Raw genomic sequence first — 15,363 nt, 5'->3', positions numbered from 1 at the left:
CATAACAGCGTACAAACGTGCCGCTGTTCATCACATGTCATTTGAGCACTGGCCTAGTTGTCGCTAACAGGCAAGACCGCGGAATTCAGGAGCTAAACAGCTTAGAAACAGCCAAATCTTCGAATAACATTCCATACCACCATACCACCATGCCGTAGGGATGTGTGGAACGCGTGCCCTAGCACACGGTCCGTGGTAACCCTGAAAATTCAGCCGCTTGTTGAGCACCCAGAGCAGCTTCTCGGTACGATTGCAATCTCGCCATTCTCAAGCTAAGCAGCTCTCTCATTGTGTTGAGCACCCGGAAAAATTGAAACGGCCTAGGAGCCATGCCTCCGACACTATCAAGCCACTTTCGAAGCATTCTGTAGGTAGTCGTCATTGATTCGTCTGGAAACTTCTGTCCAGTTGTTATTTCAATGACATCGCTACGGGTTAGGTTGTTGAATTTCATCGATGTTCCCTGACACGGATACAAAACACATCCCGGCTGATGCTTCAGCCCTACAAGGTATACCTGATGCACAATCGAAACAGACCCATGCGACGGGTTGAAACTCCGTCGCTATGAGCGTCCACCTTCCCCTTTCTCGCCTGCTCGAAATCGTCAGTATTCGAGTCGATGCTAGTGGGGCATTTTGGTGATGGCGTGAGTTTTGACTCAAAGTCTTTCCCTTGATTCAAGCACAACATGCATGAGCATCCCCCAGGATCACGATACTTCGCGAACGGGATGCGACGTGCTTCAGGCTTCGAAAGTTTGCTGTCGGCCCGACGTCGTAGTCCCCAGATCGCAAGTGCGAGACCCCGCGGCTCTTTGCTTTTCCATACTAGACGTCACGGCGCAAATCGACGGAAGGCGTAGACGCAAGCATCCTGACCGCACATCCAAAGGTGTTTTCATAATCCAGCGCAGTGGTACCCTTGAGCTTGACTAACGCGTTAGCAGATGGCATCCTCCGACAATGTGTCGTCGTCACCTCAAGCGACCCGACGATCTCAACAGCCACGAGAAATCTTCGAGTGCCGCTGATTCAGGTGCGGAGCCTTATAGATACCACAGTCTACGACCTCGTGGCACTCCGATATGGAGTATGTAATAGATAGGTCCCCACTTCACCTAGCCACACGTCAGCTTCGACTGCCACGTTCGGGCCGCACCTTTTGTAACCCGCCAAAGTTTCGGGAACCAAACTTTGAATGTGACCAGACTCACGCGTGACGATATGCGGCCAACGCAGGCATCGGCAGCTGTTTCTACGCGAACACATGGCAACACACTCGCGTGGCCTTCGTTAAACATCCTCGGATCTACACGGGTCGATCTTCAAGTAGCGCGTACCAAACGGTCAGCCACCGGCATCACGCATCGGCATCTGCCAGGGACTGACGATCACAACGTGGGATTGACAAAAGCGACCAATACTCTCGGCCAGCTAGCCAAAGTCGTTTCTATATGCAAGCTCGATATCGACCACGTTGCAAGGAAGCTAACATTGGTACTTCCTGATCTGGAGCCACTAATTAACTTGGTATCTGCTTTAGTCATTGTTACTCTCCTGGGCCACATCGTTCAAGAGTCCATGTCTATATGCAACCGTATTTGGGAAACAAAACCTCGAAAATCAGCGGCCTTTACACCATATGCGTACTCACTCCTACCACCGGGAAAAAAGAGGCTTGCAATCAACTCCGTAGACGATGATGACACCACTACTGTTAACCTCTTCTGTAGTCATACCCCGTCTCTAGCTCTGATTCCATTCGCCCTGGCGACAATTATCTCTAGATGCTTCACGATTCGAATCAACATACCTAACCTTTGGGCATGATCAACAAGGCTCAGGCATTAGTGATCATTCCAAGCATACACGAAAGGCATATGCCGAGAGCTTCCTCTGCTTTAATCACGATGAATACTGGATTCGGCCGTTTTCTATCCGCTTCTTGCGATTTAAACTTTCCTTTGGATTCAAGATATCACTTCGTGACGGATTATGTCTCAAAAGAGACTGTAAGTAGGTTTGTGATCCACATGCTTTACGAGATTGAGCCGCATGTGCATACGCGACTAAGTCCGCAGATCCCCAAAGCTAAACCCCCAAAAAGCTTCGAAGCCGCTTCATGCAGGTTGCCGCTGTACCTTTCAGTCTGTCACATGGAATCTCCATTGTGACGCATGTCCCTCGTGGCTGTACCACAGCGTGATCATGCCGATCATAAGCACTGACTCCAGCTACATCCTCGGCTTTTGTTGAAGTTTCTCTGGTATGGGATCGATCTTCTCCCGCACTCATGCTATACAGCCCAGAATCCAAAAAAGAAAAACCATCCTATAGAGTTCAGGTTTTGTCATGAAATTTCCGTGCTGCAATTCCATATTCGAGTTGGCTTTTGCGCCGCTGTTCGAGTTATGTAAGTTTCTAGCAATACATAGCGTTTTGCCTTTTACATTTTAAAGCGCCTACATCCATCGATTAAAGCGTGGCTATAGAGCCGCCATGCTATGCTACTACATACTAAGCGTCTACCGGTCTGCCGATGGTTTTAGGCCATTAACAGATGATTACATTGTTACATGTTTCTTTATATACTTCACTACATTAAAGAGATAAACCAAAATCTCTATAAGGGAGAGGACTTCTAATTACTGTAATAGAGTAGATCAAGAGCCATAAAAACGTAGAAAGAGAAGATAGAAGTCTACATTACTATTAATCTTTATACGTTTTCCTATTGTAAGCTAATGTAAGCTGCAAGGTGGAACTAGCTATCTCTATTCTTATTGAGTCTTGCTCTTATATAGAGTGCTTTACAGTTCGCTCTTCTAATCAGAAACGGCGACATCAAATAGCACTGCTCTTCGTGCTTTCTAAGAACTCATGTTGGAGTTTGACTAGAGCTTGAGTAAGACAGCCAACACCATAAAGTCATAGCTAATTCCAGAAATTCCTTTCAGTGTTCGTGTGGGATGTGAGAGCATAGTATATAACCCACTTGACGGTTGATAAGAAGGTGCATGCTTGTCTCATTTCCTGTAGGCAGTCTTTTTGATAACCACAACCATTTCTCCGTCGCCACTTTCTGTGCTTCGTCTACCACAAGGCGGGTTCAGATTATGCATGAATTTCTGTCTTTCCCCAGGGAGATATCGGATCGGTATGTTTTTGCTGAGAGCAACTTAATTGCATTATAAGTCCTTCGTCTTCTTGTTTTCTCCACATCACTTGACCACGTCTTCTACACCATGAAGCAGAGGCTTCACCTTCACGCTTCTGCTGACCCAAAAGAGATACGATCTGAATTGCAGAACGAGTTCGCCACTAGAGGTGAAGTGAGTTGATTCTTGCAATTGCAACGGTGTGTTGTTAAGCACCAATCACGAAAGACAGAACATTCGGAGATGAACAGAACAACAGAAATGCATCGGAATATCATTGATTCGCTCGTCGCAGATATCGAAAGGTATCATCTCCATCATTCCCTAATCCCTAAGCCCTCAGTCCGCTCTCAAAAGATCGAAAGTATGAACCTGAACCTGAACCAAATAGAATGCATAATCTCCATGGGAGGTAAACATGAAAGCGGAGATGACTTCCCGCGGCAACGCCAAGGCATTATACCTCCCGTCATATCATGCTCATGTTACCTTGCCAGCCCGCTGTGGATGCAAACCAAGTCTAACGCAACAAACGCCGCCCAATGGTACTGGAATGAAGACACAATAGATAATAAAACAGATATCGAGAACAATAGTCAGCGTGCCTTGGACGGATTACCGTCCAAACAAGCCGTTGCCAACACTGACAGTACCGAGGCCACTGCGTTGTGTCAATGATGCGCGCGCTGCATCTGGTCGGCCAGCACCTGGTAGACCTGGAGCAACGCTGGACTCTGCATTGATGGGCCGCATGCTGCTACCCCAACGTTGTCCACCTTGTTCTTGCGGTATATCCATGTGCTGCGCCGCAGGACTTGACATCATACCATATGTTTCTCTACTCAGAACACCCATATTGTTGCGAGGGTCGGAGCCAGGTGTCTCTGCGTAGGCTGCATGATCAATCGGTGCGCGCTTCATGTGTAAGACTGGTGATTCTACTTCACCTAGTAGACCGTTTGCGTTGTGAGCGTTCGAGGACGGGGGGTTCGAGTTCGCCTCGATGGTGGAGGCAGAGCCATTGGGAGCTGAGAGATCGACCATGCGACGCTGACCAGCTGGTGTTTGGTAGCTGGGTACGCGGGACGGTCCTGGAGGGTACCGGCTTTCTTGGTGTGAAGGATGTCGTGGATTGGCCCATGGCGTACTTTCTAAGAATTGCTCTTCTGCGGCTGCCTCGTCTGCTGTTGTCGTTCTATTATAGGTACGAAACGAGGGAGGCGGTGCTGGAGCACGCGTTGCAATCTACCGCGCTGAATCAGCTGCTAGTTCTCTAGCAGTTGCGTTCAGCCACTTACCTTCATTGCTCGAAGATCCTCGTCAATCTCTGTTGGCCGCGCGGCACTGATGTCTGGTGCTGCCGGGAATCCTACGTACTTGGCGACACCCGACAGGACAGAGACCTCCAAATTGTACGCTGTTTGGTGCCTGATCTGGTCAGACCGCTTCTCAGGTAGTCGTACCATGTATTCAGTCTCGTCGCAACCAAGCTGGCGTCGTCCGCGTTGTAATTCGAATACTCGCTGGTTGCACTCCTCGAGAATCTCTTCGCGAATATGTCGCACAGTCTGGAAGTATTGACTGTGCATTTGGTGCCGCTCTGCTGCTGTGATTATCTCAAGATTCTTCTGCTTGTATTCCAGGAGCCTCGTCTCGTATGCGATCTTGTCGGCGCGTCGATCGTCTATGCACTTGATCATGGCAACATACTCGGGGTGAACGCAATTTGGCTGCTTGAGCATTTCTAGCTCTCTTTCGAGTTGCGCTATCTGCTCGTCGCATAACCTGATGGCAATTAGCAGCTGATATCAGTAATTGGTATCAAGCATGTCACTTACTTCTCTCGGAAAAGCTTGAACTTCTTCTCGATCTTTGCAAGTTCATCGATAGCCTGCTTTTTCTTGGTCACCTCCTCGTCAAGCACCGCGCTATCCTCGTCGTCATGCTCGCCCTCAGCTTCAGCCTCGTGTGCTTCAGCAGCTGCGAACGTCTCGGCATAGGCATAGCTAGGATCCTCCATCTTTCTTTTCCCCCTTCTGCCACCTTTCCTAGGTTTAGTGTGTTTCGCGACGGTGGCCATCTCGCTGACAGTCTGTGCGGCGATATTGGCTTGTCGCTCTTCGAGCTCTAGTTCTTCTCGTGCGAGGGCCGATAGGTTCTCTTCAGCGTTCTCGAGCTCTTCGTCTGCGTCCATCTGGTCCTGTCGGTCCGCTGCAGCATCCGCCAGACCATCAAGCGCCGAGCCCTTCGCGTTTACGCTTCGCTTCCGTGATGGCTCCTCTTCACGCTCATCCACAGGACTTCTCTCGGCGCTGGCACGCTTCCTTTTCATGCCGACATGCTCGAGATTTGCCGCTTCAGATGCTGCGATGAGCGAGAGAGAGTGCAGAGGGTTCTCGGTTGTGGGTGCTTCACCCATGGTTGCGTCGTCTGTAATGGCAGAGGGTGTGGGTGGGGCGGAATCATCGTGCTCGATGGTTTTGGAATGCGCAAGCTTGCTTGGAGTTCTTGTGTAGATGGGCTCGGAAAGTAATGACGTCTCTGTAGCAGTGCGCGCGAGCTTTCGAGGCGTGTTGTGCAGTCGCTCAGTCTCAGCCTCTGAATCATCTTCATCCATATCTGCTACTGCGCTCGGCCGTTGTGTGGGTTCTGACTGGTCGTCTGATGCGTCTCCGAGCTCGCTCAAGCTGCTGGAGCCGTTGTCGGCGATGTCATCGAAGCCATTAGGGGCTTGTTCGGTGGGTAGTGATTCTGTGAGCACTGTAGTCGGAGCTGCCATGGTAGACAGCATCGCGGCAGCGACTGCAGTAGGATCTTGGACAGCTGCTGTTGGTACCTGGGCTGGCGCAGGGTGGTCGGGAGGAGAGGTTGCAGAGGCGGGGTCAGGTAATTCTATCGTGGGCGTTGGAATGGTACCTGTGAGGGGCTGTTAGATCTGGTGCATGTTCGGACGACGTACGTAAGAGGCGTGGTGAGGGAGGTGAGTTCGCAACGCCGTCGTCGCCTCGGTTGTTGACGCAAAGATCGACAGTCTCTGGAGAGGCGACCAAGGGCGCAACGCTGGGCTTGAGAAAGGCGAAAGAGAGCATCGGGATTGCGACGGAGTAGGTGAGAACGTACTTTGCGTCTGCGCGACTTGCTCAGCGGTGCCGGGAGCTGTTCTCGAGGTGCTCCGTCTGGTCTGTTCGGGCGCGCTCATAGTGCGCCCACGCCCAAGACTGCCTCAACTCGTGACCAATGTCCCGGAAACGAGTTGCAAAGAATACTGTAGGCGCCTGCGATGCTCTATGGGCGTTGTGGGAGGTGGTGGGCGCTGGATCCGGTGAGTGGTCAAAAACGGTGCTGCTGGGGTCAAGGACGCGGGCGTCGAGGGTGCGTGTGGGGACGTCTGTGGCAGGAGCGACGGGGTGGCAGGTCTGGGATGTTTGTACACGTCGGGAAGCAAACGCGGGACAGCGACTCTCATGAGCGAGTCTGTAGTGAATGTGGAGGGCAGCTTGGTCGGGATGGTCTAAACTGCGCTCAGAAGCGGGTCGACTGCCCGGGAGAGGCCCTGAGAGTCTTGCGAATGACCGCACTGCCCTATCTCGTTTGGGCCTAGTGCCCAGCGCCCGTGAGTCTCCACCAAAACTTTTTGACGAGCTTGCTACTGGCAACATCTCGATTGTCGCAATGGCCAAATCAAACGACAAACGCGCTGTGAAGACAGACAAGAAGACAGACGGCACTTCATTCATCAAAGTTGACAAGAAAGCGTTTGACCCTGCGCTAGCATCGCTGTTTGCGACCAGTGTACGTCTATCGCATACACGTGCTGAAGACTGATTGCTAATTCATGTACAGGCGGGTCCTGTACAAGCGCCTCCAAAATCACGCTACCAAGCGCGCGTCCAAGAGAAAGCGACCGAGGACTCGAGTGAAGATGAAGACGAAGGCGATGCGAACGATGCGGAACTGAGCTCGGCATCTGAAAGCTTGCCCTCCGATGACGATGATGACGACGAGGATGGAGACGAAGATGAGGATATGTCGGATGCTAGCCAAGGGTCTGAGTCCAAGGACGAGGCAGCGCTTGCAAAACTGCGTGAAGCTGCACTGCATGGCGCAGTAGAAAAGCACAAAAAGCGCAAGCGAGGTGACAAGGAGGAAGTCGAAGATGCCTACATGCGAAAATTGGCACGAGAAGAAGAGAAGGAGGAGGAACAAAGACAAAAAAAGCGCAAGACAGAAGAAGACGATGAGGAGGAAGAATCTTCAGATGACAACGACGAAGGCGAGTCTTCAGGAGAAGAAGAAGAAGAAGAAGAAGAAGAAGAAGAAGAAGAAGAAGAAGAAGAAGACGACGACGATGACGATGCCGAAGATGTCAATGGTACCGACAAGGCTGAAGACCTTACAATCCCCAAGCATGAGTCGCTCATGGAGAAGACTGACCAGAGCGCTTCGGAAGTGGAGAAGGCATCGCGCACCGTCTTCCTGGGCAACGTCTCTGTTGAGTGCATAAATTCAAAGCCCGCCGAAAAGGCCCTCAAGAAGCACCTAGAGTCCTTCATCCCGGATCTTGCCGACAACAAGCCCCCGCATAAGATCGAGTCGATACGTTACCGCTCGACAGCATTCGGTACCTCGCTACCCAAACGCGCTGCCTTTGCAACCAAGGACATCATGGACGCGACTACAAAGAGCACGAATGCATACGCTGTCTACACGACCAAGATCGCCGCGAGGGAGGCTGTCAAGAGGCTAAACGGCTCCATGCTCCTCAAGCGCCACCTCCACGTCGACTCATTGGCCCATCCATACAAAGTCGACCACCGCCGCTGCGTCTTCGTTGGCAACCTTCCTTTTGTAGACGATGAATCTCAAACGCCCGTGGCCGAAGGCGAGAAGCCCAAAAAGAAGAGGCCCGCCTCTGACGTTGAAGAAGGCCTCTGGACGCACTTTGCCAAATGCGGGAAGATCGAGAGTGTGCGCGTAGTCCGCGATGCAAAGACGAGAGTCGGTAAGGGATTCGCCTACGTACAGTTCGTGGACGAAAATGGTGTGGAAGCCGCACTGCAACTTAACGAAAAAATGTTCCCACCTATGCTTCCCCGCAAACTCCGTGTTACACGTTGCAAAGCAGAGAAGAAGAACAAGGACAAGCCGAGAGGACCACCGCCATCCAAGACAGAGGGTGCATCAAAGGGCAGGCCAGGTGCTGGCTACAAGCAAAAGCTTACTGAAGAGCAGAAGTCACAACAGGGACGTGCAAGATCGATGTTGGGCAAGGTCGCCAAGGCACAGACGAAGGAGGGTTTCGTGTTTGAAGGCCACAGAGCGAGCGAGAGACAGGGTAAGAGTGGGCTCAAGTTCAAGGGCAGTGGAGGCAAGAAGAAGGGTCCTAATGGACGGAAGAGCAGAAGTGCGGGCTGGAAGAAGACTGGCGGCAAGAAACAGTGATAGTCAGCGAATTCTACCTGCAAACACGGAAGCTCTAGGATATATACAGCTGTCGTGGGGCTCAATCCATACATTACATACGCATTTCTGCAAGAGCTTGCAGTCGGCAAAAACACGTTGCGGTGAAACCTCACGATCAAGGCTCTCGGTTTTGCTGTCCTTCCACTACACATTCTTAACGCAAGCACCAAGAACATAAAACATCTCCAAGATGGGCTCACCTGAGCCGCCCACTCAGTACTCGATACTGCACGACCATCATGTTTCAACAAGACATACCAAGATCATTAGAAAGGAAAAGGCTCTTGGCCCCCGCAAGTTATCGCAGTCTTTGTCTTAAGGCTAGAAATGGGTTGTTGAAGACAACCATTACCAACCAGTCAGGTCTGATGCAGATGTAAGTTCAGTGCGAAGCAGCCACATCGTCCAAGTACTAAATTGCGGCAGTGCAAAACGCAACTCACTTCAATTTTCTTTACTCAAACTTCCAGGAAAGATACGAAACAAGATCTATGGGTACGCAGTTGAATACCACCCAGTTGGCATACACGGCTATTTCCCTATTAGAAGATAGAACATCAGACTTACTCACATCACCCGCGCCACTTGAGAGCGGGTGAACACACCGTCTTGGTTGCGATTCTAAAATCAAATCACTTCACTTCTATTCGCGAGCTCGCCCTCACCCACGGTAGGCCTTTGCCTTCACGACAAATCTGTAAAGGACATGAGCGGTATGGTTGCTTGATAGTTGAGTACTAGTGCTCTCCATGAAACGACGCATGTAGTTCAGTACGACTGTCCGTAGTCTACGTGGAAGTTCGGCTATAGGAACTGGATATGTGATAGTATGCACGCCTCGAGATGCAAAGAGCTTTGGTACCCTTCCGCTCTTGAACCACGTGTAGAATTCCAGGAGACTCATGTTGATTGAGGTGGATTGTTTAGGTGATAAATGTTTCTAAGGTCTCTACAAAAGTGGTTTCTTCTTTTAGCTAGCCGTTGATCTACTGTGATGAAACAGGATCATGTTGAACTCAGGACTGGGTGTCGGACCATTGCACATGCTGTCCTTGTCCATTTCCTCTATCTGTTGTATATTCTGGGGCATATGAGACAGCGTGTCTGACATCCTGCAACCTGAGGCGTGAGTGACTCGCAGCCCGGACGCAGGCCGTGGACGTGCACCACTTGATGCTTCTTCTTTCTTGTCTGTCTTTTCTTCACCTTGGAAGTCGTCTTCTAATAGCCCGATCGGCCCGCTTGACTAATTGCCGTCAAGGGTTACCAGTGAACAAAGCATGACACATGGACTGTGATAACACCGTCACTACCTCAAAGAGAAACTGAACACCTCTTTAGAGCAAAGTACTTATACCTACTATAATAAAGCGTGTTAAGACCTTTCTAGATATAGATAGAGAACCTAGAAGTCTACAATGCTATTAATTAATCTAGAATTTATTCTTAGAAGCTAACGTAGGCGGTAAACTAGGGCGTGTTATCTATATACCCGTTTAAGTTTTCTATTGTATACGGTGCGAGTGACATGTTTCTCTAGTCGCTTGCTCCCGTTCCGCTTCTACGGTGGATATTGCTGATGGTGCTTTTTTTTTGTAGAACTGGTAGGATTAAGGTACTGAAATTGAAAACCGTGATACCTTATTGAGCACGAGACATCATGTCCAGTGGTGTTTCATAAGCGCCGCTCAGAGCGTCTGTCTTACAGGCTGGTAAGCCGCAGTTGAAGACCATGACTGGTGCGGTGCGGTACGGTACAATGGGCGCAATGCTGAACGTCTGGGGGATCTGCGGAGGCGCGAACTCTAATCGCACATCGAATACTGTAAGAGCCGCAATGTGCAGTAAGATCAAGATGAAACGAGCACGGTGGCGCACGCGACAGGTGCTTCACCGATGTTCCCTTGTCAACTGGAGCAACGGTTTCATCCGGGATGTGCTGAACACGACCATTATCCCGATCCGAGGTGGAGAGCAACACTGACGGCTACGGGTGGCGGGTCAGCATTTGCTCAAGCCGAACAGCATTTCAACAGAAGCCCAATACAATCACCCACGCATTCATTATCGAGACAAAGGTTCAGAAGTCGACCGCAAGGAAAGTGAGATTAGTGGAAGAAAAGTGGGAAAAAAGCAGCTGATGATTCAAATGTCAACTGCCTGTAGGATTCTCACGTGCTGCACGGCATTGAGCTGATGGCCGCCCAAGGATGAACGCGTGGGTTGTGTGTGTATGTGGAGGGGGCCATGCACACCAGCGGAAGATGTAACCTGATTAGATTAACGCGATGAGCAATCGAAACTGATACGCTGCGGTACAGGGCTGGTGGCAGATACGTAGCCGAGCTGCATCGGCAGCGTTCTGGTACTTGGGTTCGCGTGTCGCGCGAATGGTGCAATAGCGGAAGTGAGGCATTTGATTGACTGCTGTGGAACCCGTATAGATGGAGGTGCAGTATCTCGAACGGAGTCGATAACAGGTGCCAAAGTGTCTGACAGTGCCAAAACTCCTGACATTATGCCGGCAAAGGTAGCATCGGGTTCAAGGCAGCGCGAAGCGAGCTTCTGGCCAAGGAATTGCTCCCCTTGCATTTCATGTGGTGGTTGCTTTCGAGATGACATCCATCTTCAGCCGCCGGACGAAAAGCACATGTTAGAGTAAATGGGCCGAAGTATCAACAAATTTGTGTGACTTGCGAGCGGCCGAACCGTTGCCTTGGGTCCGAGGAGGATGACGCAGCGTGGTGTGTGGCGGGAAATGTCAGTGGCTGGTCTTGAGGCCTACCGATCTTGAGACAAGGACAGTACGCGTCTCGGCTCGACGAGTCGAGATTCAAAGTAGAACAGGAGCTTTTCTTTTGTTTTGTGCGGCATGAGCACACTCTTTTCTCTATGCAAAGCAGGGTCAACGTGACGATCGCAAGCTTGGACGCTGAAGCGGCTCGGGTTGGGGGGTCAGACTTTGCCCACCTGCATTCGCGTTCTGTTGTGCTTACTATACAGCCAACGTGACGGCGGTGCATACTGCGTACATTCATATCAGGATGTGCAAGGAAGGGATGGAACAGTATCATTCATTATCATTCCCCGTGTTGTCACATGGCATGGAGCTCTCTAAATGATGTTGAATGCTTTCTTGAGACGTGGGCGAGACAGAAGCTGGGCCAATAGACGTAAGAGACAGCAGTGGCGGCTTCTAGTCGAGCGCGAAGCAGCGCGTCGCCTGAGGCATGCGTGGTGGCTGAAGGGCGTCGGGCTCTCCACGGAAGGGTGTGTGTTCACAACTCCGCGGTGCTCTGTCAGATGCGCAAGCACACTGTTTGCCGGTGAAGCAAGCGTCACATATTGCAACAGTGAGCAACGAGGCTGTTGTTTCTCGTCTCCTTATGTCAAGGCGTGATCCAATAGATGGATGGGTCTTGCCAGGGCAGAGCCAGCTCAGAGTTTGGCGCCCGCCCGTACCGGCGTACTATGGTACCCAACCTGCAACGGATCTGCCGTCTGGGGGCGGAGCAATTTCCAAGGACGCGCCAATCGAAAAGCTGGTACCAGCATAATGCCCTGTCTTCCAGATCATGTGTGCACTGTGATTTGCCTGAAGCTGAAATTCAATTTCGAAGTGGAAGGGGAATTACACAGAGTTGTGAAAAACATGAGCGATTTGGCGCTGGGCTGAAGCTGGAAGCACGTGTCTACTATACCCACGTCATCGGTTGAGCCTCGGGACGTCGGGGTTTTGTGCCAACCCCGCTTCACTCGTTAGCTTCCCGAGAACAACTTCAATCACCCAAGGCCAAGACGCATTCTTGTAGATGAAAGCACATGGGAACAGTGATGCGTGCTGTCTGCCTCTGTTGCACCTGGCCAACTGTCCCGCTGAGGACGAGAATCCAGTGTGGCTGTCTTGCCCACAAGTATGGGGCCACAATCCCTGCGCGCCGCTAGTGAGCTTAGCGTGTCGGCGGGTCATCGAATTATAGGCGTCGCCGACCGCTCCTTCCTGAGCTCTTTCGCGCCTTCCAATCATCTGGTCCTCCTCCCCAGAGCATTTTAGCACGATCATTCTACGCATCTTCAACGCGTCCGGGGCTCCAGCAAGCACAACTATACAACAAGACATATAACAAATACACAAAACTCTCTCTCTCTCTCTACCCTGCGCTTGCGCTCAAAGGTTCCGTCCTGCATCAGTTGGCTCGCGTCTGGTCGTCAAGTCAAGAAGATCGGCCTGTAACCTCGACTCGCAAATCTCCCCAACCACAGACCGTGGAGCAATAGATCACGGGATCGCATTTTGCTGCAGACCACAACACCCATTGGTAAGTCAACCCCATCCTCGCGCCCTGATTTGCACACGCGTGCTCGTTGCGCCTATCGTCGCGATGTTCGTTTTGCCTGTACGCCAGCGGCTCTAAATCGCATTCGCTTCCACTTCATCATGGAGACATCTTGAAGGAAGGCGCATCCATTCAGACACGGCCATTGTCGTCGCAGCGCCATACCACGTCCCTTGGACATGACGCGCTGTTGCCTCTCCGGTTTTTCTTTACGAGCAGACCGCATGCTCTGACACTACGCGTGCGCTTCACATGTTCAAGGGCTGACGTCGCATTAGTTCCGCAACACACAGCCCACCAAGCCTCCTTGTATCGCGCTCTCTGCCCGCTACTTGGACCACGCTGCTGTCACCTGCGCAACGACAATATACATTTGTCCGCTCGCTGGTCGCCCTAGGCTTCAAAGCCGAAAGGTATCTAAGCCTACTTGTCATCTCGACGGCGCAGCAACCGACAATACGCGCTGCTACTGATCAAGGTAAGTGTCCACCGTCATGCATATGCACGTTGCACCCTTGACTGCCAATGTGCCAACGCATCGCCCACCCAGCCAGCACATGCCAACTTCGACATCATTAGCTGACAGTACTCCTAACTGTGTACACAGTCCTCATCTTCATTTCTGACTGGTGAATACCCGCAACGACTATTCCCCACTACGGCGCGGCCCTCTAGAGTGCAGTTTCACCCTCGACAAAACGCTTTACCACTTGTAAACGCGCACTGCCCTCTCGGCGCCCAATCGCAATCTTCGCGCCTCCAAACTCAAGGCTCCAGCCGTGCGCTCTAGCGAAGTCGCCTCAACTAAGCGTGGCCACTGACAACACATCGAGAGCTGACCCTGCCCTGAACGCGACCCAGCCTACCTGCGCTACGCGCCTACTGTAATCCTCCCACTATCTCGTCTCTAACCACCAAACAAGCCAACGTTGGAGACATCTTCACCATGACCGACTACGCCCAATTTTCGCAATCCCATCATGGGCCAGCACCCACCCAGCAGCAGATGCAACAGTTCGGTCAACAATCCTCTCCGATCCTCCCCTCTCAGGGTTACAACCATGGCGGTGCGCCACACCCTCAACACCACCAGCAAATGGGCTTTCCGCAACAACAAGCGTACATGGCCGCTGGCATGCAGAACCCTTACATGGCATCTCAACAGGCACAGCACCAGCAGGCTGCAGCGTTAGCCACGGCTGCTGCTGCTGGTCCGGCTGGATACTATGACCAGAATGCTATTCCCGGTCAACTCGCACAGGACCCGCGCGCATCTCCACGTATGTCGGTGTCTCAGATGAAGGGCGACGGACGCGTAGCTCCTCGATCTCCAACCAATGTCTCCAATGCGATGAACAGTGCGCTTCCATCTCAAGTGATGACGCCGACTCAGATGCAACAACAACGACGTATGAGCACGCAGATCAGCAGCCCCGCAATGCAGCAACCCCAGCCTGTAATGAACCACGGCGGGCCCAGGCCTTCAGTCCCTCCAATGACCCAGCAACCCCAACACCAACAGTCACCAGAGCTCGTCGCCGGAGGGGCGCAGCCTGAGGAGGCGCCGCTCTACGTGAATGCTAAACAGTTCCATCGCATCTTGAAGAGGCGTCTCGCGAGGCAAAAGCTTGAGGATGCGCTGAGGCTGACGTCCAAGGGACGAAAGCCATACCTGCATGAGTCCAGACACAATCATGCCATGCGCCGTCCCCGTGGTCCAGGTGGTCGCTTCTTGACGGCAGAGGAGGTGGCTGCAATGGACAATGCGGCTGCAAAAGGCGAGGGTGAAGATGGCAACAAGGAGAACGCATCCATGCCTTCCAAGCCCGCCAGCTCTGGTCCAAAGCGCAAGGCATCCGCGACGCAGCTCAAGGGAACACCAACTATCAAGAAGAACAAGGCGGGTGCTGTGCAGCGTCACAGCACAAGTGAAGAGGACGAAGAAGAGGACGACGATGATGTTGAAGACGAGGGCTAGATTCCCATCGCCGCCGACATCTCATGTTCCTTCTACGATTCGACTTCTACACCTCTTTAATTTCGACATCTGATATTCTTGACAGTTCCTTTCGGGAGCTCCCCTTCATTTCACGACTTACGAAGCGAGTGCTTTTGGGAAATCCGGTTGGCTTATGCATTTTACCCCTGTTGTCAGTCATGGACGCTTTCACACACAAATTGTCTTAGCTAGGGACTGGGTGGGATTGGGTCACACACACGGTGGGGCGGTCGGAGCATACGGCACTCACTCGGACGTTGGGAGTTATGTTGTTGCTTTCTATTCCTGTCTGCAGATGTGTGGACTATTCATTTTTTACTTCTGTTATCTTCTTGTTTTATCTGTTACGATCAAATACCCACACTCGCTATCTAGCTTGGCGAGAATACCCAATCACTGGCCTG

General features: G+C 51.7%; 4 protein-coding genes across 4 annotated transcripts; 3 read left to right on the top strand and 1 right to left on the bottom strand.

The window, feature by feature from the left end:
- Positions 1-3,775: 3,775 nt before the first annotated feature.
- GT037_006910 (transcriptional regulatory protein dep1) lies at positions 3,776-6,249 on the bottom strand (the record flags this gene model as incomplete). The annotated part of the gene is made up of 4 exons (XM_038931957.1): positions 3,776-4,405; positions 4,459-4,945; positions 4,999-6,076; positions 6,120-6,249. The coding sequence occupies 4 exons, from the start codon at positions 6,247-6,249 to the stop codon at positions 3,776-3,778; spliced, it is 2,325 nt and encodes a 774-aa protein (XP_038785429.1).
- A 583-nt stretch (positions 6,250-6,832) lies between these two features.
- GT037_006909 (nucleolar protein 12) lies at positions 6,833-8,602 on the top strand (the record flags this gene model as incomplete). The annotated part of the gene is made up of 2 exons (XM_038931956.1): positions 6,833-6,952; positions 7,004-8,602. 2 exons carry the CDS (start codon positions 6,833-6,835, stop codon positions 8,600-8,602), a joined length of 1,719 nt encoding a protein of 572 aa, XP_038785428.1.
- A 260-nt stretch (positions 8,603-8,862) lies between these two features.
- Positions 8,863-9,176, top strand: GT037_006908 (uncharacterized protein; the record flags this gene model as incomplete). Its single annotated transcript, XM_038931955.1, has 2 exons — positions 8,863-8,999; positions 9,050-9,176. The coding sequence occupies 2 exons, from the start codon at positions 8,863-8,865 to the stop codon at positions 9,174-9,176; spliced, it is 264 nt and encodes an 87-aa protein (XP_038785427.1).
- Positions 9,177-13,906: 4,730 nt separating this feature from the next.
- Positions 13,907-14,938, top strand: GT037_006907 (uncharacterized protein; the record flags this gene model as incomplete). The annotated part of the gene is made up of 1 exon (XM_038931954.1): positions 13,907-14,938. The coding sequence occupies one exon, from the start codon at positions 13,907-13,909 to the stop codon at positions 14,936-14,938; it is 1,032 nt and encodes a 343-aa protein (XP_038785426.1).
- Positions 14,939-15,363: the final 425 nt, after the last annotated feature.

The sequence above is a fragment of the Alternaria burnsii genome (genome assembly GCF_013036055.1).
Source record: "Alternaria burnsii strain CBS107.38 chromosome Unknown 731, whole genome shotgun sequence".
NCBI classification, from domain to species: Eukaryota; Fungi; Ascomycota; class Dothideomycetes; order Pleosporales; family Pleosporaceae; genus Alternaria; species Alternaria burnsii.
This window is presented reverse-complemented; position numbering and strand designations above follow the sequence as displayed.